Here is a 27044-nt window from a genome sequence, read left to right on the forward strand (position 1 = left end):
GGTGCGGGCATGGGTCCAGTGGGGAGATGGACTCGGAGGCTGCTGGGCCTCATGACCTCCTGCTTGAGACGAATGCCTGTTGGCATACGCAGGCTCAGCAGTGGCATCTGAAGTTCCAGTGGGTGCAACATCAGGGAAATCTCCCCAACATGGTCCAGAATTCGGAGGAAACTGCAAAGGGCCTGCAATGGCGGCTTATAAACCGTGATTGGGGCAGTGGCAGACCCTACTCCCTTTCCGCACAAAATCTCAATGGTGACAGATGGTCACTCCTGGGAAGGGGTAGCCACCTGGGAGAGGTGAAGATCAGAGGAATTTGGTCTCTGGACTCCACATCAACCTATGAAGTGATCCAATTGGCATTGACAGCCTTTCTACCCTCCATCTAGGGAAAGCTAGTGCAGGTGTTCACGGATAACACCACCACCATGTGGTACTGCAACAAACAGGGCAGGGTGGGGTTTGGGAAGTGGACCCGTTGTCAAGAGGCTTTGCATCTCTGGACAGGCTGGAACAGCACAGCATATCCCTGGTGGTTCAACATCTTGTTCTCTGAATGCCAGAGCAGACAAACTCAACCGAGGGTGCCTAGGGGATCACAAATGGCATCTCCATCAGGAGGCGGTGCAATGTCTCGTTCAGCAATGGAGAGAGCTTTGGTTAGATTTGTTTGCCACCACTGAAAACGTGCAATGTCAGCATTTTAGAGTGCTGGAGTTTCCAAGGCAGCTCTTGCTCAGAGAGGCTTTTTGTCTAGCGTGGAGCTCTGGCCTCCTCTACAACTTGCCCCCATACCACTCCTTGTTCATTCCGTTGCCCAGAGGGGCTCTGTTCTGGGCACTGTTAAGGGATATTGATCTGCAATTTCTGCTTTTCTTTGGGTGTCTGAGCAACCTTCCTTTTTCCAATCCCCCATTGTACATAGGTTTTTTAATGTCCTGCAATCTATGTTACCTCCCACTCCCTTCGTTATACCCCCGCTGGAATCTCAATCTCGTCCATGCCTTTCTTGTGTGTGCTCCCTATGAGCCTCTGCACAGTTGTCTACTGAGGCTCCTTACCATCAAGACAGCCTTTCTCATGGTGATAACATCTGCCTGGAGGGTAAGTGTGTTTCAGGCCTTGTCATCCAAGCTTCCTGATCTTATCTGCCCAGACAAACTTGTGCTTCGTATGAAAGCTTCCTTTCCTTCTGAAACTGGTCTGTTTCACGTGGGCCAAACAATCACTATGCCTACTTTTTATTCCACCTCATCCCTCCAAGGATGAGAAGCGACTTCACTGTCTGGATCCAAAAAAGGGAGTTGCTGTTCTACCCTGACCGCACAAGTGTTCTGGGTGGACGACCAACTTTTTACTGTGTATTTCAGTGCGAAGAAAGGATGGGCCGTGCAGAAGCGGGCCATCTCCCGATGGATCGTGTTCTGCATCAAAATCTGCTAAGCACCTGCCAAAAAGGAAGCCCCTGAGGGTTTGGGTGCTCATTCCACCAGGCCTAAAGCTGCAACCCCAGCGTTAGCTCAGAGTTCCGGTCCTGGATATCTGCTAGGCAGCAATGTGGGCCTCATTGCACATGTTCCACAAACATTACTGTCTGGACAGTCAGATATGTAGAGATGGGCATTTTGCCTGTTCGGTCCTGCAGGACTTCCTCGTGTCAAATTGGTCTGCTGACCCACCTCAGGGGGGTATTGTTTGGGTATATATACTAAGGTAAGAAATCTGCGGCTAGAAGTCGAAGTCTGTATCAGATGAACAAGTTACTTACCTTGGGTAACGCCTTACCTAATAGAGACTATCTAGCCACAGATTCTTTGCCGAATGCTCTGTGAACAGATTTCTAAGAAATTTAAATCCCCTTTCAGGGCTCTAGTCTTCAGGAGTGGAAAGTTGTGAAAAGTAACGGACATCGACACGCATGGGTGGTGCCTATATAGGCACCAAAAATGCCACTTCCGAAACGGACAACGCCAACGATGCCAAGGGAAGCTAAACAACGCCACCTACCAGTGCACAGGGGTACTGCTCACAAAAAATTACTGGATCCAGTCTGAAACCTAGAGAATATTCTAAGGTAAATAATCTGCGGCTAGAATCTCTATCAGGTAAGGCTTTAACTAAGGTAAGTAACTTGTTCCTCACCAGTATAGGAGTGCAACAAGAAATGGTGTAATTAAGGAGATCAATTAGGAGTGAGGTTAAGTTTTGGAAAGGAAAAGAAGGATATCTGTAGGACACTATAGGATGATAATTTGTATGGAACACTGGACCCAGCCCGTGGCACTGAAGGATTATGGAATCAAGGTATTTCAACAGTAGACTGATGTCAAAGTATGAAGAAAATCAAGAATCACACAGTAGCAATGAAAACTATAAAAACAGGAGTGTAAAAACCTGTCTGGGTCAGGACAGAAGTAGTTTCCTCCTATGTTACGGTTCTACAGTGCTTATAGATGTTAAAACCAAGCTTATATAGAGCCATGTGGCTTTTACTCTTGAGTATTTGCAAGTAATAGTTAAATCAACTATGGAGGATAACCGAGCAAGACGTACCTGTTCAGCGAATTGTGAGGAAACTGAAATTCTCCTGTGGAAATAGTGTCCACCGCATTTAGAGATACTCTCATCACCTGCTGGCACTGTAGGTTGATAAAATCGTATTTACAGATGAGAAGGGATTTATCTGTGATCAGTACCAGACGCTCCTTATCATTGTTCCAGTGGTCAACCCTGTTAAGACAAAAACAAACAAAAAATCTGATTAGTGAAGAATGTTTGAAAATACAAGAAAACTAGCTGGTTACTTAACTGTAAGAATAGTTTTGCAGCTGGGAGAATTTTATGTATTCAAATGCTGTAAATTATTTGCCATCCATTGTCTGGGTCCAGCATTGTCTAAAGTCATTTACCTTTTTAGGTTTCACCTGCACAGTGTTTGCACTGTGATTGTGAAATCTATTGTAAGTTAAAAATATATATATAAATCTTAAGAAGAGTCTTACAGACCATACTTACTATTTGTTTTTCTGCTTATTACTCTATTTTTCCTTGCTTTTTATTGGTTTTGGCATGTTAGTTTCTTTCAGTTTCTGGTGGGTTCTGTTTCTTTTCTAGAGTTTATCTTTTCTGTGGAGCCTGGCCCAAGTACTCCTTTCATTTGTAAGTTTTCATCTGCCTTACGGGAGCTATTTTTAGATTTCGTCCTGGCGTTGCAACTACGTAGCAGTTGCTCCGCCCAGGCGAAATCTAATGTTATCTCTTTAGTGGGGTCTTGAAACCGCCCCTTCTTCCATTGGCTAGCTCCATAAATGGAGGCTAGCCATTGGAAGAGATTGGCTGTCAATCACGTTTTCCCGTGAAAACGCGATTCGGGGGCGTTTCTGGGTCTTTTTTTAAGCCCCGCCCCTTGTTGCCGTGTGTCCCGGGCCGCGCTGTGATTGGCTGCAGGCCCGGGACACCCCAGTGACGTCAGCCAATCACAGCACGGCCCGGGACCTGACTTGTTTTATTATTCTCTCAGTAACATCAATTCCAGCCGGCGTAGCAAAAACGTAAGTAAATGAATACAAAAAATATAAACCGGTTTGCATCTTCTGTATTGACATGCTAGTGCTGTGAAATCACTCCCTACGCCGACGGAGAAAACTTTCTTCCTTCCCACTCATGGAACAGGTTCAGTTATTAGAAAGAAAAAAGAAAAAAAAATCCCATTTAATTCATGCACTCTCGTCCTTCTCTCGTATCGTCTGCCACACTTCGTGACTCAGTTTTCCTTTCTCTGACTATCTCATACCTCACTACTCTCCCTAAACCCCTGTGATTGTGCATGACAAAGAGCTCGTGCAGAGCCCCGGAATGCTGTCGCTTGAATAAGCTGACGTTCTGAAGCAGAAGGCAGCGCGTGCACATTGTGGCTGTGACATAGTAAACAATTCGCTGCCAGTAGTAGGAGTCATCTTACATTAAATGCGCATGGGGTGGGTGAATCACACGTGGCGTGTTTCTTTAAAATTCGTTATGAACACATTTTACAACGTGCAGTGCAGTGACCCAGTCATCCAGTGCAGCACCCGACCTGAAGCGAGAAGTCTGATGTTGAAATAAGCAGCTTCGAGCTTCCGGCCTAGTGTTTACGCATTGAACAGTGCACCTGCAGCTTCCTACTGTCCTCAACAGCTCGTGCATGCTGAGCAGTCCTTCGTCCCCCACTTTGAAAGCTGCTTACGATTAGATATTTTTTTTACGCGGGACACTGAAGTGCTTACCTACATGAGTAGCAGGCTGCCTACACCATGTAGGGTGTGTGGTTGGAAGGATGTTTTTTTATCCTGTGGGGAGTGTTTGTTTTAATTGTGTGTGTGAAGACTGTTCTGTCTGGGTGCTGACAACACGATCACCCAGTCAGAACGTGGAAGCAGTGACAACTGGCAAGCAATAACCACACCAGCACCATGTATGCATGTGAGCCACGAGCTTGGGGCACCGGGCCTTTTTATTAGACCCCCAGCATGTCACAGTATCTACCATCTGGGCCATATGTCACAGGGTTATGGAGGGACACACCCCTCGTCACATTTGAGTGTTGGGATAAAAACCATATCTCAACATAACAATGACCAGTGAGGTGCTGTTATTGTGTAATATGATGCAGCGCATAGCAGTGTGTTGGATGTTGAAGTCTAAGAGACAGAGGCACCGTTTTATGGTTTTCAGTACGCTCTGCAGGATTCTTTACATATTTCATATGAAATAGTTTGCTTAGTTTGTTAATGCATTTGGTTGTCTGATATGAGATTTTGTGTATATTTGTTGACCTTAGCTGGCACAGTTGGAGGGAGAGAGAAGTGGAGAGTTTTGTTTTGGATGGACATCTTCTTTATCATCTGAGTGTCTTTGTGAGATGTAAAGAAGCAATCAGATTGTATAGATATGTGGGACCTGCAATGGATGGACTACATTAAAGTTTTTCAAATTCTCCAGTGCTATGTGATGGATCTCTTCATTTATTCCATGGTGATATTTGATTTTTTGTCTGTACAATGCTGATGATGGGCAACCCTCTCAGCAGACCTATCTCAGGTGAATTTAAGCGGTATCAGTTACAATTTGACAATTTGGTGCTGACTGTTTTAGTATTTGAGCCATAACTGTTCTATTTAGAAGTACATAACTATATAGTGCCACGGGGAACCATACATCAGTTCTTCTTAGCTTTCCTGCATATCGAAAGGAGTTTGCTTGTCGAGTTCTTTGCTTTTTGGCCTGGTGATATAAGGGCCTACAGAATGTGCAACTCACATCCTGTAAATATTTCTCATGGATATTCTAAAGGCAGCCTAAAATATACACTTTAACGGAATCATGTATGTATTTGTGTTTTACATTTAGAATAGTTTAAATGTGGAAATTGAAATTCTTGTCGGACCCCTTAAAGCAAAAAGTACAATATCCCAAAGAGACTTTTTCCCTCACTCAGAGATTGATAGTGGCTATTTGGGTATTCCACAGTGTAGGGCCAACAGCATGGAATGAACAGCCACCTTTGGATGCAAGCATATTGTAATCTTTCTTCAAAGGCTCGTTTTTCATTGCTTGAATTATGGTGCAAACGCTTGTCCTGTGCCCAGTAAACAGAAAATAGTACTTTGAACTGAATGTAATCTGCACCAGGGCCTATACAGCCTTGATGGGCTAAATAACTTAATCCATTAACTTCACTCTAGCTGTCAGCAGTACCACACTTTTGAATTATTTGCAGATGTGCTATGTTTTTGTGGCAGAGACTTGTGTTTAAGGAGTTAAAGTAGGCATCTAGTGAAGAGTGTGCCAACACTTAGTTTTATGCCTTTGTTTTGGAAGAGAGATTTTTTTGAGTCGTTGCTGCTTTCCATAATTGCTATCCCACTAGCAATGTTTCAAAGTGGCAGATTGATTTTCCTCCAGTCTTATTAGCGGACAATGACTGACAGATGACTTGTACAGCCCCAGTACCCTACTCTCACATTCCAAACTGGTCACTGAAGTGTAGATATCCATTTATACATTTGCATTGAATCCAATGATTTGGGTTGTAGGAAAATTCAAATGTTTAAAGTTCTTGATTGTTAACATTTGTTAGAGAGCATGCAGCCTGAATACCTTTTTAGGTCTCGTATGAGCCAGCACATGCGCTGCTCTGGCGAGACTTTTGGTGAGTGGGCTTTAAAAAGCCGACCACAGCTTTTTGTGTGGCCTAGAGCGTGCCCGATGTTTGTCTTCATTATTAACTTTGTCCCTGTCCCGCGTGGCTGTATCCTGAACACCTTCCCGCTGTCCGTTCCCCCCCTCCCGCTATCCTTGTCTTTGTCCCCCCCCCCCCTCGCATATCACTTTTCCAGCTCTTCCAGGCCCCTCGTTGTTTCTTCATGACAACGCTTCCCTTATATTTTTGTCTAGAACATTCATCACGTGACTTGATTTTATCGTTATACGTGTAACCTTCTCAATATTGTCCTTGCTGTTCAGTTTATTCATATATCTTATCATTTCAGTTCCTACTCTCCGTCCCTTTCTTTCGCTTTCCCTGCTGGGCTCACGCTGTGGAGGCAGCTGTGCTCTCAGGGCACCCAGCCAGATGGCAGTCCAAGACAGGGAGCCGCCATGTTGGGTCTGTCGGCTAGTTGCAGGCAGTCCTCGCCGGTCCTGTTCACTGTATTTGCCTGGCTGAGTACAGGCTCAGCCTCGGACTGGCTTTGTGTTAGCAGAGAGAGGGTGGGGGCTTTTGGTTAATGAATTATCGGTGTGTGAGCGCACATCCCAGTACCGTGCTGCAGACGGCCCTTTCCGGAGAGCCCCGTGTGGTGCTGGATGCTGAACTTGGTGCTGCTTAAAGCGGTGGTTTCCCCATCATCACCGGATGCATCCCTCTTGCCTCATGCATCCCACCCAGACACAGTGAGGGAAGCGGCGCAAGGTGTCTCGTGCCCTCCAGGAAGGGGAGTCTTCGGCTATACTTAGTGCAGGGTTTGCAACGCTTTACAGATCCGCTATCCGTGCGTTCAGGTAGCGGTTTACTATGGAGGCTGCCGTGCCGTGCTCTGCATTTCTTTACAACACGGGCGCACACGCACTGCATCGCAGAGTCGTAGATATTTCGTAATTCTTGGTTGCTCACGGTCCCTTATTATTTATGTATGCATGCATTATTTGACTGCTGGGAGCGCGTCTCGGTGGGTTAATGCATCGACTGCCGAGATCGCTGTATATGCACTGCAGTGAGTTTCTTGTTTCAGTTTTAGAAGCTTGTTAATATTCAATATGAGTTCATCCTCGAGGCTTTTTGTATGCACACAAATGTTGTGGTAAATCGAGGTTCAAGGGCTTTGTCAAAGACCACTCCAGCGTCCCCGTGTTACCAGATTACACGTTGTAGCACACAAACTTGGCTTCGCAGTTTGGGATCGTGACTGTTGAACTTTGTATTGTATGCATTTTAGACGTTTGATTTTACTCATTTTAAACCGTGTGTACTTGAGAGGTAGCACTGGCTTAATGGACAGCAATGTACATTGAGCCAGGTAATAAACTAGGGCACGCCCACCTCCTCGTATCGCGCTGAGCTCCGCACACTTCACAAAGGTAGCCTTGAGCTCAGGGGATGCTTAAGCCAATCTCTGCTACAAGGGAAGATGTTTGTAGGAGATGACCCCCCATGTGAGCTCTATATAAATGTTAATGTTCACTTTTTATATGTAACTAGATACAAGCATTAGCCTTCGTATAGCGCTTCCTGTTTGGCACAGGAAGGAATCGAGGAATCGGAAAATGAAGGGATTTCACCACGACTAAACCAACTCTTCTCCCGCCGCCTGAGGTCACCTTGGTTTCTTGAAAAGACAAGGCTGTGCTTGCTTCCCTGCCCCCTGGCTGCGCTTGCTTCCCTGCCCCCTGGCTGCGCTTGCTTCCCTGCCCCCTGGCTGCGCTTGCTTCCCTGCCCCCTGGCTGCGCTTGCTTCCCTGCCCCCTGGCTGCACTTGCTTCCCTGCCCCCTGGCTGCACTTGCTTCCCTGCCCCCTGGCTGCACTTGCTTCCCTGCCCCCTCGCTGCACTTGCTTCCCTGCCCCCTCGCTGCACTTGCTTCCCTGCCCCCTCGCTGCACTTGCTTCCCTGCCCCCTCGCTGCACTTGCTTCCCTGCCCCCTCGCTGCACTTGCTTCCCTGCCCCCTCGCTGCACTTGCTTCCCTGCCCCCCTCGCTGCACTTGCTTCCCTGCCCCCTCGCTGCGCTTGCTTCCCTGCCCCCTCGCTGTGCTTGCTTCCCTGCCCCCTCGCTGTGCTTGCTTCCCTGCCCCCTCGCTGTGCTTGCTTCCCTGCCCCCTCGCTGTGCTTGCTTCCCTGCCCCCTCGCTGTCCTTGCTCTCCTAGGTGTGTGTTTGCGGCTCTGGGTGTGTGTGTGTGTGTGTGTGGCTCTGTGTGTGTGGGGCTCTGGGTGTGTGTGTGGGTGTGTGTGGCTCTGGGTGTGTGTAGCTGTGGGTGTGTGTGGCTCTGGGTGTGTGTAGCTGTGGGTGTGTGTGGCTCTGGGCGTGTGTGTGTGTGGCTCTGGGCGTGTGTGTGTGTGTGGCTCTGGGTGTGTGGGTGTGTGGCTGTGGGTGTGTGGGGCTCTGGGTGTGTGGGGCGCTGGGTGTGTGGGGCGCTGGGTGTGTGGGGCGCTGGGTGTGTGGGGCTCTGGGTGTGTGGGGCTCTGGGTGTGTGGGGCTCTGGGTGTGTGGGGCTCTGGGTGTGTGGGGCTCTGGGTGTGTGGGGCTCTGGGTGTGTGGGGCTCTGGGTGTGTGGGGCTCTGGGTGTGTGGGGCTCTGGGTGTGTGGGGCTCTGGGTGTGTGGGGCTCTGGGTGTGTGGGGCTCTGGGTGTGTGGGGCTCTGGGTGTGTGGGGCTCTGGGTGTGTGTGTGGCTCTGGGTGTGTGGGTGTGAGTGTGGCTCTGGGTGTGTGTGTGGCTCTGGGTGTGTGTGTGGCTCTAGGTGTGTGTGTGGCTCTAGGTGTGTGGGGCTCTGGGTGTGGGGCTGTGGCTGTGGGTGTGGGTGTGGGTGTGTGGGTGGCTGTGGGTGTGAGTGTGGCTCTGGGTGTGTGTGTGGCTCTGGGTGTGTGGGTGGCTCTGGGTGTGTGGGTGGCTCTGGGTGTGTGGGTGGCTCTGGGTGTGTGGGTGGCTCTGGGTGTGTGGGTGGCTCTGGGTGTGTGGGTGGGTGTGTGTGGCTCTGGGTGTGTGTGTGTGTGTGGTAGTAATTGCTGCCTGATGAGCTCGTCCAGTAGGGTACAATAGGTCTTACATTTGCGAGAGATTAAGCTGTTGGCAATGTAAAGGACAATGCCATTTATTTATCTGTTTGCAAAACCAACACAAAAATAAAAAGGTTGTCATTTACAATGCCAATAGCTCTAACTTTTGCAAAGGCGAAACCGTTGCATTGTAAATGCTTGTTTTTCTTTGTAATCCAGCTCGATTGTGGTGGGCTGTATGTATTTTTGGGAGCGGTGTCTTTTTCAGAACACATCTACTGTTGTTTAATGCCTACTGACTTTTTTTGTTTAAAGATCGAACTACTAAATCAAGCTGTGTTGTTGTTGTTTTCTTCCATTCCAACCCCCTCCTGCGCTGCCCTTCCAGGGAGCACTAAAAACACACAACCCAGGGCAGCATTTTTTTTTTAATTTAGAGAGCCTCCAGGTCCTCCCCAACCCTCACTGTGTTTTCTAGAGCGTTGTCTGGAGAGTGGTCCCAAAATCCGCTAGAATCCTTTTTCTGCATTTGTACACCAGCCCTAATTTTCTGCATTTGTACACCAGCCCTAAGGGCTGCTACCTCTGGCAAGTACTCGTAAAACTGCAAGTGGGTTCCCCGTCCAGCTTTAAGCATCCAAGAAAGGGAGTCAGTCCCTCGCCTCCTCACTTGAAAAGTTTACAACAGATGATTTGGTCTTCACAGGCAGCTCCGTGAATTCCCACCCTCCTCCACTGTTGTTTATTCTGAAGGACAATAATAGCCATTTATTATTGCTGGAAGTTATTAAAATGTACAAACTAATAACAGGGATCTCCGGTTTCCCATCTATGCCCGATTAGCTTGTCAAAGCCAGAATTTTTAATAGTCTTTGCATTTCTGTATTTGTAGGTCTGATTAGCTCATTATTCAATCAATTAATGTAATTACACCCATTACACTATTTTTATATCAACTGTTTCTGCTCCTAAGATCTGTAAATAATGGTTTATTGGGACTCGATTTACCATCTTCAGAAGACGGAGTTTGCCTTGCCAGGGTCCACACTCGAACATTTAGATCCCTGCATATGTGTGAGAGGAGTGTTAGATCACTGAGCCATTGGCATCCCCTAACATTGTAAAGCCTGGCATAGAAGAGACACCCATGCATGGAATCCAGGAAACACGGGAGCTAAGCAATACGATGCATTTGCCTGGTTCACTGTTCTGTCATATGCTTCTATCTAGAATCTGAGAAACTATTACAGAGATTTAAAGTTGTGATAAACTTGCATTTCTATTAGATAAAGTAAAACTACAAATCCCAGAATGCAAAGTAAACATAAGGTTCCATTATCAGCAGCCCAGAGAACGGAGTGGTATGGTCTGCCTCTGCCCCCTGTCCCCAAGGAGTTGCCAATATTGCAAGAAGTGGTAATTCTGTATGGCAATAATCCTCCGAATACATGTTCTTTGGGGATACATTGAGAATTGCACGTTTTTCGCCATTTTTCACGTGTCACCCAGACACCTAACCTGCTGAAAGCAGGAGAAATGTGTGACAGAAAAACACTGGGCCCAAAATGTTACTGTGCATCTTACAACTCGAGGCACTTGTAATGTGGGCCTAAGTGAACCATTCTATCCTGGAAAGCGGCACTTTATGATCTTCCATGTAATTACTCACATATTTGGTACTCACAGTATCGAATGCTGGAAAGATTAGCTGGATGACTCCATGTCACTCACATCTCAGAGCTTCAGTCCTGGCTTTTTCTATCTGACCCCAGTGTACTCTGGTACTTGAATACATTTGACATGAGCCAAGACTACAACTCTCAGAATGCACGAGGCTAAATCACAGCTCACGACTGTGGAGGAGGCATGGTTTATTGATTAAGTTGCAGATTTTAGAATTTGGTTGTAATCCGGCTTTAGTTACACTTGTCAATCAGGGTAAATAATGTTACATCTCTGCCGGACACCCTCCTCCCCTATCTAGAAACAGATCTGCAATCAACATTTGTGTAATCTGGTGTCTTTGTATTATTTCAGGAGTCCTCAAATCAGTTCTGTCAACAACAAAAAAGAGCACTCTAATTGATCTCCTCCAATTTTATACGATGTAATAACAGTTTCTAAAACCAATACTTTCAATTGTATACTGTTAACTTATTAATGTGAAATTATTAAATGTATTATTTATTGCCACTCCATCAAGGACTTCCACGTTCACTCACACACGCTCACCTATACACACACTTTCACATAAACAATCCCTCTCTCTCTCACAAACACACTCTACCCCGCAGGAACGCACACAACATACATTTAAAAAACATTTTTTTTACTTACATGATGCTCCAGATTTTATTACACTGAAAAGTGAATAATATACAATTATTTGCTGTCTGAATAATTCAAAAGTGAGCTCAAACCAAGGAAGGCGAAGCTGCCCCTGTCTTACTGGCACTGATTTTACCACCTTTTAGGGGTCACACAGGCAGTGCCAGTGGCCGCAGCTGCGGGCCAGGCAACCCCTAAAGGACATCCATGGCTCCCTTCTCTCCCACGCCTTCCTCTTGTTACTTGTTCCCCCACCCTTAAAGAAACAAGCATTTACAATGCAATGGTTTCGCCTTTGGAAAAGTTAGAGCTATTGGTATTGTAAATGACAACATTTGTATTTATGTGTTGGTTTTCAAAACAGATAAATCAATGGCATTGTCATTTACAATGCCAATGACTTAATCTCTTGCAAATGCAAGACCTATTGCATTTGCAATGCAATAGGTCGCATAGTTACGCGAGTATGAGCTATTGACATTGCAAATAATGCGTTTTATTTATGTTTCAAAAACAAAAACATAAATAAAAGGTGGCACATACATATATATAAATGCATACACACATATATAATATGTAGTATTTCTACTATGTTTACCACGCAGTAGGCACCTTGCACTTTAAAACGGGTGGCCAGCCCCCATGACTGCGTCATGTGATCAAGGCTTTTGGTAGCCGAAGCGCGTCATGGCAGACTGGTGTTGGGCAAAATAAATGATTACACACCTAAGAACGGGTCTCGTCTCTTCCTCACTGTTTGGCTGGGTATGCTGAATCAAAGGACGACACATACCGCATATATAATATATATATATATATATATATATATATATATATATATATATTTATATATATATTACCTACTGGCGGTCGCCAGTAGGTATATATAGTTAGGATTTTTTCTCTATGGGATTTTTGAAAATTCTAGGTCTAATAACTTTGGCGTTTGTGGACGGAATTGGCTGAAATTTTCAGGAAAATGGCACATTTTGTTTCTGAGCAGCCCTTGAAAATTTGGGGGGGGGGGTTCGTCAAGGGGGGGCCGAGAAAAAAGGGGGGTCCCAAAACGTGTTTTTAACATTGAGTTTTCCATAGGGCGGTTGGCCTCACTTTTAGCCCGAACGGCTGAATGGATTTGCACGAAACTTGGCAAAATTGTAGGGACTGGTAGCCCGATGTGCCTTTTGTAGGTCTCAATATATGTGCTCCAGTGGATTTTGAGAAATTAACGTTTAAAAAAAGATATATATCTGTAACAGCGGACCTGGCAGCGTCCCAGGACGCGTACTTTTCGCGCAACGGAGCTTTGTGAAGCGATGCTGATTGGTTCTCCGGCGTCTGTCAACATTCCAAAAAGTCCGTAGCGGCCGCCATCTTGTCTCTCGGTAGGATCGAGAGACAAGAGGAGGTCAAAACAAAGGGGGAAATAACTATAAGGGGGCATAGTAGATCCTCGCTGACCCCCTAGGTTTGATGTGGAGGTTTTAAAAGGGCCCCGCGGGGCAAAAAAAAATAATAATAATAATAAAACGGCTGAATGGATTTGCACGAAACTTGGCGAAATATTAGGGACTGGTAGCCCGATGTGCCTTTGCTAGGTCTCAATATATGTGCTCCAGTGGATTTTGAGAAATTAACGTTCAAAAAAAGATATATATCTGTAACAGCGCTCCGCTTCGCGTAACGGAGGTTTGCGAAGCTGATTGGTCATTCTGTCACTGGGCTATAGTTGGGCTACATCTGGCTGATATTTGGGCTACATTTGTTTTTTTGTGTGTCTGGCGGCCATCTTTGGGCTACATTGGGCTACATTGGGCTTCATTGGGCTACATTTGGGCTCCAACATATATATAGGCCAATGTAGCCCAATATATATTTTTCAAAGTTAATTTTCGTAAAAACCACTGGAGCATATATCTTGAGACATAGCAAAGGCACATCGGGCTACCAGTCCCTACAATTTTGCCAAGTTTCGTGGAAATCCATTCAGCCGTTCGAGCTAAAAGTGAGTCCAACCGCCCTATGGAAATGAAGGAAATGAATGGGTAATTTGTAATTAGCAAATAGCTAATCGCAAACTAGGAATGGTAAAGAATCGCTATTTATTCCTTAAAGTTCGCTATTTAGGAAATGCAAAAAACTTTGATGATACATATGGCGGTTCATCTCTAACAAGATAAGAAGCATAGGGATACATTTATGATGACTGGCGCATCACCAGGGATGTGTTAGTCATTCTGTGCCGCTGTTCCGTCACCTATGGTGTGCTGCATTTACAATGCGGCGCATCATGGGGCAAAAACAGCACAGATGCGTGATGTATCTGTGTCGTAAAGGTGGCGCATTGCTGGAGTTGTATCGCAAGTGTGATGAAGCTCCAGCAAGGGTCGGGGGTGCCCCTGTCGCAGGGTTTCTGTTCTCACACAGAACTGTGGACAGAGGATTGGAACCTCGGCGAATTAGGGTGTCCCAAAACTCACGTTAGTAATCAAAAACTCCTTAGCAAGCTAGGTACAGTGTCACATTGGATATAACAAACTCTCAATGTTTAGACAATCCAGAATATGAACTTATAGTACCTCAGGATACGTGGAACTCATGAACAGTCGGTCGTTATATATTTCTTAGAAACCAGAACATGGAGTTAAGAAGAACACATGTGTATTTGAAATGTTTATTTACTAATGCCGTCTTCTCAGGCGTAGTATCTTAAATAATACAAGTACACATATTATCAGTAGCAAAATTACCAGCATAGTTACTAGTACATAAAAAGCGAATGGTGATAGTATGTTAACATGCTGTAAATGAATAAGAGTTAGCAACACTTATAAGCAGCCGCGGGCCGTGGAGGGAGTTACGGTGAGGCAGGGAGGCGGGGAGGGGGAGAAGCAGGGTGGAGAATACAAGTACACATATTATCAGTAGCAAAATTACCAGCGTAGTTACTAGTACATAAAAAGCGAATGGTGACAGTATGTTAACATGCTGTAAATGAATAAGAGTTAGCAACACTTATAAGCAGCCGCGGGCCGTGGAGGGAGTTACGGTGGGGCAGGGAGGCGGGGAGGGGCAGGGTAGAGAGGGGCTCCACCCTGCTTCTCCCCCTCCCCGCCTCACCGTAACTCCCTCCACGGCCCGCGGCTGCTTATATCTCACCCTCCCTAATACACATATTATATTATTTGCTAAGAAGGTCTCTTTGTGTTGGTTTAGGGCGTGCCCATACTTTAGTGTCTTAGATTTGAAGGAATCACATCAGCATACACCAGCTCTCTCTTCATGTGAACCGCATCAACTGTTGTGTATGTGTGTTCGGCAAAGCAATATAAAACCCGCCTCATGCCCAGAATTGGCAGAAGTTGCACTTATGTTATGAGTATGAAGTCGTGGAGATCAGACCTCATAACAATTCTGTATCGTGTTGTTCTTGAAACTTTAGCACTCGCTGTACAGATATAGTTTAACAAGCAAAGCAGATAGTAGAGCAATAACATATTATTCTCATGTAAACCACGATGAACTACTAGGTGGAAAGCTAAAGCAACAACTAAGTGTCGTGTGCAGAAGTTGCAAAAAAGGAAAAATGGCGTTTAAACCGGTAATGAGCCCATGCTAACTTAACACGGTGTAAAGATATCCAGGACCTAGATGACACCTCCCCATGATCCGGAAACGAACTGAATAAGATAATAGAAGTGCCATCTCATGAGAGCAGATTGCAAGTTTATATGTGGACGGTCCGCAAGGTAAAGCATTAAAAACTAGGAAAATGTAATGCTAAAGAAAAATAAAACAGCCAAGTACTTTATCGAGTCTTAAGCCAATAGGCAAGGTAAATAATAAAAACTTGACAAATAAGTCAATGAATTGTCAATGAAATGCTAGTACTCAGCATATCAAACATGAAAAAGGTCTATGACATAACTGTGTATGCAAAATAAGCTGCAACAGCCTCCAATAGGAAGTCACCGTCTTCATCCGAAAACAGTTCAGCCATCCAATTTAAAAGCGGAAAAGAACATACGTGCTCTCCCAGCACCGGATCCTCTATCACCATCAGAGGACAGCTCGGTGGGTTTTCAAGAAAGCTCTGTTCCAAGAAAGACTGTGCTGCCGCCAGTAAATTCCAGGGACCAAGTAGTCCATGCATCAATGCCACAGCCATAATCCTTTCGCCAGGACAAACCAACTCGTGAGTAATGATAGGAGTCATCAGCTGATTAAAGTCGACGTCAGGAGAAACCGGTCCGCAGAGACACAAATCAATGGCCCAATCGAAATCACAGGTCAGGCAGTGAAATACAGGCTGGACACAGGTGAAGTAGGAGAATCGAAAAGATAATCCATATGCCGTGCTTAATATCGCCAACGGCATTGTGCCATAATATTCTAGCATGCGATTGCGGAACAGTGTCAGCAGCTGCAGGGTGGGAGGTTGCATAGGAGGGACATCCATATTTAAAAATGTAAAAAAGCACAAGAGCGTCCGCTGGTAATGCAAGTAAAAATGCCAATCCACGAACCAGAGTGGAGAAAATAGAATGAAAGGAAGCAGGGATGACTCCAAAGATTTTCTCAAATGAAGTCACGAGACCACTGGTAACAACTTTAAAAAAGTGCGCCAGGGCCTTTGTGGAGGATGCGTTAAAGATAGTCGGAACCATCTTGCTGAAATTGAAAGGCAAATCTGAATTGAAAAGGGTCTGCACCTCTGTACGTGTGTTCGCTATGTGAAGCACGAAAGTTTCACGGGCCGAACTCAAGGCCACCTCTCTCTGAGACAAAAGAGCTCTTATTCTTGCCATGCCGTTGAAATCTGTCCCAAGGTTGGTATTTGTGGCCAGATTGAAAACTCCCTATGTTCATGTGTGGGAGGAAATAGAACATTTCTGCAGCAAATAACCCGTTCACTTACTGTTACGATAAAAGGAATACTTTTAATTAACTCAGAACAATCTTCATTATTGAGCATCAAATAACTACCATTTTCCAACAACTTGAACGTGGGGATGATAGCAGGAACTGGCGTGCCTTGCAACACGCAAGCCATATTTGGTCGGTGTTTGTTGCATGAACCGTGTAACTGTATGTGCCTACACATTAGTGAATGATCTGGCGTCTCAGTGCATTCCTCTCCATTCAGATAAACTTCTTGATCATCTTTGAAACATCTGTATGTGTATGGAAGCGACCAGACCTCATGAAGAAAAGCACTACCTAAAGGTTCATAACGACCTATTGGTATATATTTCATACAATTTGAAAACTTATATAAAGCAAAAGGCAGCGTTATTAAACCGTGGATAAGGCACGTTGCCAAAAAACCCGCAATCCTCTGCTGATGATGTCACTGAGCATGTCATGAATGATGTAATATGTGACATCATCAGCAGTGGATTACGGGTAATAGTATCTCTAGTTTACTCCCCTATAGCTGTCTTTCTTTTAACATAAGTGTCTGTTTCCTTCCCTTATACTTACTGTTTTTGGTTCGCTTCCGGTTCGCGTACCGGCGAGCGAACTGGGAAGCGAACTAAGAGAAATAGAGGTTGGCACAGTTCCAAATATTGTACCAATTTTTTAATAACGGGGAGGTAGTTCTGAAAAGAACTTTTTTTTTTTTATTGTTTTTGTTGTTTTATATTTTTTTTATTATTTTTCGGAACATTTTTGTACTTTTTTTGAATTTTTCTGAACAGTTTTATATTTTTTGGGGTTTTTCTTGGAGGGGGCAATGAAAACGATTCATTGTAAAGGGCTCAACAGGAGCAACAAAACAAAAAAAGAAGTATTTATTATTTTGGGCGTTTCGTACAAACTTGCATATGATAGTCAATAGCTCTGTTGATCAGAGTGATGCTTCTTTCTCCGTAGGAAATGAATCCATCGCAAAATACGCAGATGTGTTTTACTTCACCAAATTTCATTTGTATATTTGGCACCATCTCCCTGCCCTCTGGTCCCGTTACTTCCGGTACAACAGATCTTCTGGCCATAATAGGGAGATTATCTAGGTCGTTCCGAAACTGTGCAGCACTGTAGTTGTTAGGATGCCACCTAGTCATATGGCGATGCATTGTGTAGTTTCCGAAACTGTATTTTTTCTCGGTTCCTCTGGACAGTCTATCTTGACATATAAGGCAAGTTACGTATCTTGCATTCACTTTTTTCTGACCTTTGGGAATTTTAAAAAATTGCCAAATGAAGTTTTCTTTCCGGTGAGACGTCCTGGGCTGCTCAGGCAAAAACTGCCTCTCTTCGTGCTCGTCGTCCTGTTCCTCTTCTTCCTCTTCTTGTTGAATTATAACTTGAGCAGGTGGTCCACTCTTCCTTGTATGTGGTGGAGGTGGTGGGGAAGCACCAGCTGAAGCTACTAAAGAAGCCATTGCTCAGTGATCACAAAGGGTCTTTCTCTCACAATGATGAAAGTCAGAGTGAGGAAAGAAGGAGGGATTTTCATCATTTGGGAAAAACAAGAGTTCTCAACCAATCAAAAGTGTTCATTTTAGATTATATGACCTAGTCTTACATCATTAGGAAACCAAAGTGAAATGAACCAATGAAAAGTGTTATTACCAAGTCACATGACTTGCTGTGTTTACGTTAAGCGCTTTGCAGGGCCTCCCGGTTTGCTTCCAGAAACCTGCGCTTTGCGACTCGCTTCGCGTACCAGTTCGCTAACGTAGCACGTCATATGACGTATCACGCGACAACGTGAAACGTCATGCGGACGGGAGGCGTCACGATGTTGTTTTCTAACGCGGCACTTGCGGTAAAGAAACGTTTACCGGCTCGCGGTCTATTTCGCGGCATCAAGGTCAGCTAACGGGAAGCTTCCCGATTCGCGAAGCGGGAACGAAAAAAAAAAATATTTAAAAAAAAAATTATTCATAAACATATAAAATATATTTTTGGATTTAAAGAAGAATACATTTTACAGCTACAGATATTAGCTGTTAAAAAACCAATGAAATTCACAGAAAAAACCATAGGTTATAGACCATATATAGTTAGGAATTAGCATTTACAAAACCTTGAAAATTCACTGAAAAAACCATAGGTTATAGACCATATATAGTTAGGAATTAGCATTTAGAAAACCTTATTTTACTCACACAAAACCATTGAAATTCCATATATAGTTAGTTGCACTAACTATATATCGCGCACCCGCAATCCACTGCTGATGATGTCACATATTACATCATTCATGACATGGTCAGTGACATCACTGATGACATCACTGATGACATCTCAAATGACATCACTGATGACATCATCTAGTGTCTGTGTTTTTGTAAAGTTTAAATACGTTTTACATATTGAAGAATGAGTGGATGTATGGAAGACTGAGTGTGTGTGTGACTCTGTGCATATCAATGTGTACTTGTATCAGTGATTGTATAAGAGAGTAAGTATGTGTTAGTATATGTGTGAAAAGTATGGTGTTCTGTGTTTAACTATAGATGAGGAAATCGAAGTGTGATTGATTCTTCACAGGACTGACTAGGTGTATGAGTGCATATGATAGTGTTCTAATAATAACTGACCGTATGTATGAGTAATTGTATGGGTGAATGAGTGAATGTGTGTGTAGACGTACGAATCAGTGAGTGCGTATGTAGTAACTGGTATTGGTGTGTCATGATGTCATCAGTGATGTCATTTGAGATGTCATCAGTGATGTCATTTCAGATGTCATTAGTGATGTCATCAGTGATGTCACTGAAGTATGGTGTTCTGTGTTTAACTGTATAGATGAAGAAATGGAAGTGTGATTGATTCTTTACAGGACTGACTTGGTGTGTGAGTAACTCCATGGATGAGTGGCAGTGTGTGACTGTCTGCATAGGTGTATGAGTGCATATGATAGTGTTGTAATAATGAGTGACTGTATGTATGAGTGATTGTATGGGTGAATGAGTGAATGTGTGTGTAGACGTAGGAATCAGTGAGTGCGTATGTAGTAACTGGTATTGGTGTGTCATGATGTCATCAGTGATGTCATTTGAGATGTCATCAGTGATGTCATCAGTGATGTCATTTGAGATGTCATCAGTGATGTCATCAGTGATATCACTGACCATGTCATGAATGATGTAATATGTGACATCATCAGCAGTGGATTGCGGGTGCGCGATATATAGTTAGTGCAACTAACTATATATGGAATTTCAATGGTTTTGTGTGAGTAAAATAAGGTTTTCTAAATGCTAATTCCTAACTATATATGGTCTATAACCTATGGTTTTTTCAGTGAATATATATATATATATATATATATATATATATATATATATATATATATATATATATATGTGCATATGTGTGCGCGTAGAAGTAGTGAGGTAGAGTCGTAGAGAGTGAGTAGTAGAGAGTATTAGAGTAGTACAAAGTGAGTAGAGAGTAGTAGAGAGTGAGTAGTAGAGTAGTAGAGGGTGAGTAGTAGATAGAGAGTGGATAGTAGAGAGTAGTAGAGTGAGTAGTAAAGAGAACTAGAGTAGTTGAGTGGGTAGAGAGTAGTAGAGAGTGAGTAGTATTGTAGTAGAGGGTGAGTAGTAGAGTGAATAGTAGTGATTAGAGAGTGGATAGACAGATTGAAAGCGTGGATGGATGAGTGAAAGAGTGAATGGATGGAGGGATGAGTGAAAGAGTAAATGGATGAATGGATGACTGGGTGGCTGAGCAGAAGGCTGAGTGAAAGGATGGATGGATGGGCGAGTGCAAGGGGTATGGATAGATGAGTGGAGTAGTGGATGGATAGATGGATGGTGTGAACGAATTGATGGATGGATGACTAAAAGGAAGGATGACTCAATGAGTGAAATGGCGGACTTTCATTGTGATCGTTTCGGGGAGGTTTGGGGTGCATCTTGGTAAATGTTAAAAACTGACCTGGAACAGCAGTGAGCTTTTACCGTGCCTCCTCAACTGAAATAAACACGTCTCCTTTCATATAAATCACTCCGTTCCCAGTACCTTCTTGCAATCCACTCCGCTGTCTTTGCCGTCTCTTTCAGGTTTTGAAAGCCTGGACAGTTTCATATTTCCAAGTGAGGCATAAAGGGGAGTCCCTGCACTACATGCATAGAGAAGCGCCGACAGATCCGAGACATCAGTGCTATTAAATAAGGCGTTCCCGGCCACCCTCTCGTGCACCGTGCCCAGATCATTTAAGGGATAATATCCAGCCAGGAGGTTCCTCGGGGGCTCATGTGGAAAGGGGCAAGGGGGGACACTGTGTTTAGGCAGCCTGGGGAGGAGGCAGCGAGGAGTTAAATTGTTAAGTTAGGGGTAGCACTGGGAGGGCTGCATTTCTGCTGTTTTGGCCACGGGAGGTTCGTGGTCAGGATGGAGGAAACGCATTCGGGGTTGGGACGGAGGTGCGCCAGGGGGTACGGTGGGGGAGGGGCGGTAAATTGGACAGCTGGGGAGGAGGTAGCGAGGTGTCTGGTGGCAGGACAGATGGGGGGCGAGGCCATAGACAGAGTGGACAATTGCGACTGGGGGCAAGGGGGGGGGGGTAGGGGAGGAGGAGTAGTCTTAATGCCAATGCTGGTTCGGGCTGGGGATTACGGAATGAGCCTTTCATGCATGCAGGCTTTGAATACTCCGCCCGAGGCCGCTGACAGCCGCTTGCGCAAGGCTGCACGCGTGCTTTCAGCAGACAACACTTCCCTGACAACTTACCAGAATTGTTTGGCGCCGAAGCCTCCCAAGATTTGTTGTAAAACAAGTTCTGCCCTGAGAAGTGGGGAGTGTTTGGAATCTGCGTGGCCGGATGTGGAGGGTGCGTGATGTCGGTGAAGTGCGCCCTGTTGTGGGGTTGCGTGAGGGACGGGAGTGCCTGTGAAGTGTGGAAGGTGCATGCGGGACGGTAGTGTCTCTGAAGTGCGGCCTGTTGCGTTGGGTGTGTGAGGGACGGGAGTGTCTGTGAAGTGCGGCCTGTTGTGGAGGGTGTGTGCGTGAGGGATGGGAGTGCCTGTGAAGTGCGGAGGGTGCGTGAGGGATGGTAGTGTCTCTGAAGTGTGGCCTGTTGTGGAGGGTGCGTGAGGGACGGGAGTGGCATTTGCCGACACGTAGGATCCCGGGTTTACTTTCGGCCACGTCATGTGCAGTTTGTTGTGTAATTATTATTATTACTTTTTAATGTTTCCCATTACAGACCTCATTGGTTTAGATTGTAAGTAGACATATAAAACAAGCATTTACAATGCAATGGTCTCGGCATCATTAAAGGTAGAGCTATTGGCATTGCTCATGACATTTCTTTTTTTTTCTTTAAATCATAAATAAATGGCATTGTCATTTACATTGTCAATACACACCACTCTGCACTCAACTGCACTCACCTGCACTGCACTGCACTCACCTGCACTGCACTCACCTGCACTGCACTGCACTGCACTGCACTGCACTCACCTGCACTGCACTCACCTGCACTGCACTCACCTGCACTGCACTCACCTGCACTCACCTGCACTGCACTGCACTCACCTGCACTGCACTCACCTGCACTGCACTCACCTACACTGCACTCACCTGCACTCACCTGCACTGCACTCACCTGCACTGCACTCACCTGCACTGCACTCACCTGCACTGCACTCACCTGCACTGCACTGCACTCACCTGCACGCCACTGCACTGCACTCACCTGCATGCCACTGCACTCACCTGCACTGCACTGCACTCACCTGCACTCCACTGCACTGCACTCACCTGCACTGCACTCATCTGCACTGCACGCACTGCACTCGCCTGCACTCACCTGCACTGCACTGACCTGCACTGCAATCACCTGCACTGCACTGACCTGCACTGCACTCACCTGCACTGCACTCACCTGCACTGCACTCACCTGCACTGCAATCACCTGCACTGCAATCACCTGCACTGCAATCACCTGCACTGCAATCACCTGCACTGCAATCACCTGCACTGCAATCACCTGCACTGCAATCACCTGCACTGCAATCACCTGCACTGCACTGCACTCACCTGCACTGCACTCACCTGCACTGCACTCACCTGCACTGCACTCACCTGCACTGCACTCACCTGCACTGCACTCACCTGCACTGCACTCACCTGCACTGCACTCACCTGCACTGCACTCACCTGCACCGCACTCACCTGCACCGCACTCACCTGCACCGCACTCACCTGCACCGCACTCACCTGCACCGCACTCACCTGCACCGCACTCACCTGCACCGCACTCACCTGCACCGCACTCACCTGCACTGCACTCACCTGCACGCCACTGCACTGCACTCACCTGCATGCCACTGCACTGCACTCACCTGCACTGCACTGCACTCACCTGCACTCCACTGCACTGCACTCACCTGCACTGCACTCATCTGCACTGCACGCACTGCACTCGCCTGCACTGCACTCGCCTGCACTGCACTCACCTGCACTGCACTCACCTGCACTGCACTCACCTGCACTGCACTCACCTGCAGTGCACTCACCTGCACTGCACTGCACTCACCTGCACTGCACTCACCTGCACTGCACTCACCTGCACTGCACTCACCTACACTGCACTGCACTCACCTGCACTGCACTCACCTGCACTGCACTCACCTGCACTGCACTCACCTGCACTGCACTCACCTGCACTGCACTCACCTGCACTGCACTCACCTGCACTGCACTCAACTGCACTGCACTGCACCCACCTGCACTGCACTCACCTGCACTGCACTGCACTCACCTGCACTGCACTCACCTGCACTGCACTCACCTGCACTGCACTGCACTCACTTGCACTGCACTCACCTGCACTGCACTGCCCTCACCTGCACTGCACTCACCTGCACTGCACTCACCTGCACTGCACTGCACTCACCTGCACTGCACTCACCTGCACTGCACTGCACTCACCTGCACTCACCTGCACTGCACTCACCTGCACTGCACTCACCTGCACTGCACTGCACTCACCTGCACTGCACTCACCTGCACTGCACTGCACTCACCTGCACTGCACTCACCTGCACTGCACTCACCTGCACTGCACTGCACTCACCTGCACTGCACTCACCTGCACTGCACTCACCTGCACTGCACTCACCTGCGCTGCCCTGCACTCACCTGCATTGCACTGCACTGCACTCACCTGCACTGCACAGCACTCACCTGCGCTGCACTCACCTGCACTGCACTCACCTGCACTGCACTCACCTGCACTGCACTCACCTGCACTGCACTCACCTGCACTGCACTGCACTCACCTGTACTGCACTCACCTGCACTGCACTCACCTGCACTGCACTGCACTCACCTGCACTGCACTCACCTGCACTGCACTCACCTGCACTGCACTGCACTCACCTGCACTGCACTCACCTGCACTGCACTCACCTGCACTGCACTGCACTCACCTGCACTGCACTGCACTCACCTGCACTGCACTCACCTGCACTGCACTCACCTGCACTGCACTCACCTGCACTGCACTCACCTGCACTGCACTGCACTCACCTGCACTGCACTCACCTGCACTGCACTGCACTCACCTGCACTGCACTGCACTCACCTGCACTGCACTCACATGCACTGCCCTGCACTCACCTGCATTGCACTGCACTGCACTCACCTGCACTGCACTCACCTGCGCTGCACTCACCTGCACTGCACTGCACTCACCTGCACTGCACTGCACTCACCTGCACTGCACTCACCTGCACTGCACTGCACTCACCTGCACTGCACTCACCTGCACTGCACTCACCTGCACTGCACTGCACTCACCTGCACTGCACTGCACTCACCTGCACTGCACTCACCTGCACTGCACTGCACTCACCTGCACTGCACTGCACTCACCTGCACTGCACTCACCTGCACTGCACTCACCTGCACTGCACTCACCTGCACTGCACTGCACTCACCTGCACTGCACTGCACTCACCTGCACTGCACTCACCTGCACTGCACTGCACTCACCTGCACTGCACTCACCTGCACTGCACTGCACTGACCTGCACTGCACTCACCTGCACTGCACTGCACTCACCTGCACTGCACTCACCTGCACTGCACTGCACTCACCTGCACTGCACTCACCTGCACTGCACTGCACTCACCTGCACTGCACTCACCTGCACTGCACTCACCTGCACTGCACTGCACTCACATGCACTGCCCTGCACTCACCTGCATTGCACTGCACTCACCTGCACTGCACTCACCTGCGCTGCACTCACCTGCACTGCACTGCACTCACCTGCACTGCACTCACCTGCACTGCACTGCACTCACCTGCACTGCACTCACCTGTACTGCACTCACCTGCACTGCACTCACCTGCACTGCACTCACCTGCACTGCACTCACCTGCACTGCACTGCACTCACCTGCACTGCACTGCACTCACCTGCACTGCACTGCACTCACCTGCACTGCACTCACCTGCACTGCACTGCACTCTGCACTCACTACTCTGCACTCACTACTCTGCACTCTGCACTCACTACTCTGCACTCACTACTCTGCACTCACTACTCTGCACTCACTACTCTGCACTCACTACTCTGCACTCACTACTCTGCACTCACTACTCTGCACTCTGCACTCACTACTCTGCACTCTGCACTCACTACTCACTACTCTGCACTCACCACTCTGCACTCACCACTCTGCACTCACTACTCTGCACTCACTACTCTGCACTCACTACTCTGCACTCACTACTCTGCACTCACTACTCTGCACTCACTACTCTGCACTCACTACTCTGCACTCACTACTCTGCACTCACTACTCTGCACTCACTACTCTGCACTCACTACTCTGCACTCACTACTCTGCACTCACTACTCTGCACTCACTACTCTGCACTCACTACTCTGCACTCACTACTCTGCACTCACTACTCTGCACTCACTACTCTGCACTCTGCACTCACTACTCACTACTCTGCACTCACTACTCACTACTCTGCACTCACTACTCTGCACTCACTACTCACTACTCTGCACTCTGCACTCTGCAGAGTAGTGAGTGCAGAGTAGTGAGTGCAGAGTAGTGAGTAGTGAGTGCAGAGTGCAGAGTAGTGAGTGCAGAGTAGTGAGTAGTGAGTGCAGAGTAGTGAGTAGTGAGTGCAGAGTGCAGAGTAGTGAGTAGTGAGTGCAGAGTAGTGAGTAGTGAGTGCAGAGTGCAGAGTAGTGAGTGCAGAGTAGTGAGTGCAGAGTAGTGAGTGCAGAGTAGTGAGTGCAGAGTAGTGAGTGCAGAGTAGTGAGTAGTGAGTGCAGAGTGCAGAGTAGTGAGTGCAGAGTGCAGAGTAGTGAGTGCAGAGTAGTGAGTGCAGAGTAGTGAGTAGTGAGTGCAGAGTAGTGAGTAGTGAGTGCAGAGTGCAGAGTAGTGAGTGCAGAGTAGTGAGTGCAGAGTAGTGAGTGCAGAGTAGTGAGTGCAGAGTAGTGAGTGCAGAGTAGTGAGTGCAGAGTAGTGAGTAGTGAGTGCAGAGTAGTGAGTAGTGAGTGCAGAGTGCAGAGTAGTGAGTGCAGAGTAGTGAGTGCAGAGTAGTGAGTGCAGAGTAGTGAGTAGTGAGTGCAGAGTAGTGAGTAGTGAGTGCAGAGTGCAGAGTAGTGAGTGCAGAGTAGTGAGTGCAGAGTAGTGAGTGCAGAGTAGTGAGTGCAGAGTAGTAAGTGCAGAGTAGTGAGTGCAGAGTAGTGAGTGCAGAGTAGTGAGTGCAGAGTAGTGAGTGCAGAGTGAGTGTGCAGAGTGAGTGTGCAGAGTGAGTGCGCAGAGGAGTGAGTGCAGAGTAGTGAGTGCACTCACTCCTCTGCGCACTCACTCCTCTGCGCACTCACTCCTCTGCGCACTCACTCCTCTGCGCACTCACTCCTCTGCGCACTCACTCCTCTGCGCACTCACTCCTCTGCGCACTCACTCCTCTGCGCACTCACTCCTCTGCGCACTCACTCCTCTGCACTCACTCCTCTGCACTCACTCCTCTGCACTCACTCCTCTGCGCACTCACTCCTCTGCGCACTCACTCCTCTGCGCACTCACTCCTCTGCACTCACTCCTCTGCACACTCACTCCTCTGCGCACTCACTCCTCTGCGCACTCACTCCTCTGCGCACTCACTCCTCTGCGCACTCACTCCTCTGCGCACTCACTCCTCTGCGCACTCACTCCTCTGCGCACTCACTCCTCTGCGCACTCACTCCTCTGCGCACTCACTCCTCTGCGCACTCACTCCTCTGCGCACTCACTCCTCTGCGCACTCACTCCTCTGCGCACTCACTCCTCTGCGCACTCACTCCTCTGCGCACTCACTCCTCTGCGCACTCACTCCTCTGCGCACTCACTCCTCTGCGCACTCACTCCTCTGCGCACTCACTCCTCTGCGCACTCACTCCTCTGCGCACTCACTCCTCTGCGCACTCACTCCTCTGCGCACTCACTCCTCTGCGCGCTCACTCCTCTGCGCACTCACTCCTCTGCG

General features: G+C 47.3%; 1 protein-coding gene across 1 annotated transcript in view; it reads right to left on the minus strand.

The window, feature by feature from the left end:
• TPRG1L (tumor protein p63 regulated 1 like) overlaps positions 1-27044 on the minus strand; it is a 99789-nt gene that overhangs the window by 37687 nt on the left and 35058 nt on the right. Inside the window, exon 3 of the mRNA XM_078642644.1 lies at positions 2554-2730. Coding sequence (XP_078498770.1) covers positions 2554-2730 — 177 coding nt within the window. The remainder of the gene's footprint in view (positions 1-2553; positions 2731-27044) is intronic.

The sequence above is a fragment of the Lissotriton helveticus genome, chromosome 5_1 (genome assembly GCF_964261635.1).
Source record: "Lissotriton helveticus chromosome 5_1, aLisHel1.1, whole genome shotgun sequence".
Classification (NCBI taxonomy): Eukaryota; Metazoa; Chordata; class Amphibia; order Caudata; family Salamandridae; genus Lissotriton; species Lissotriton helveticus.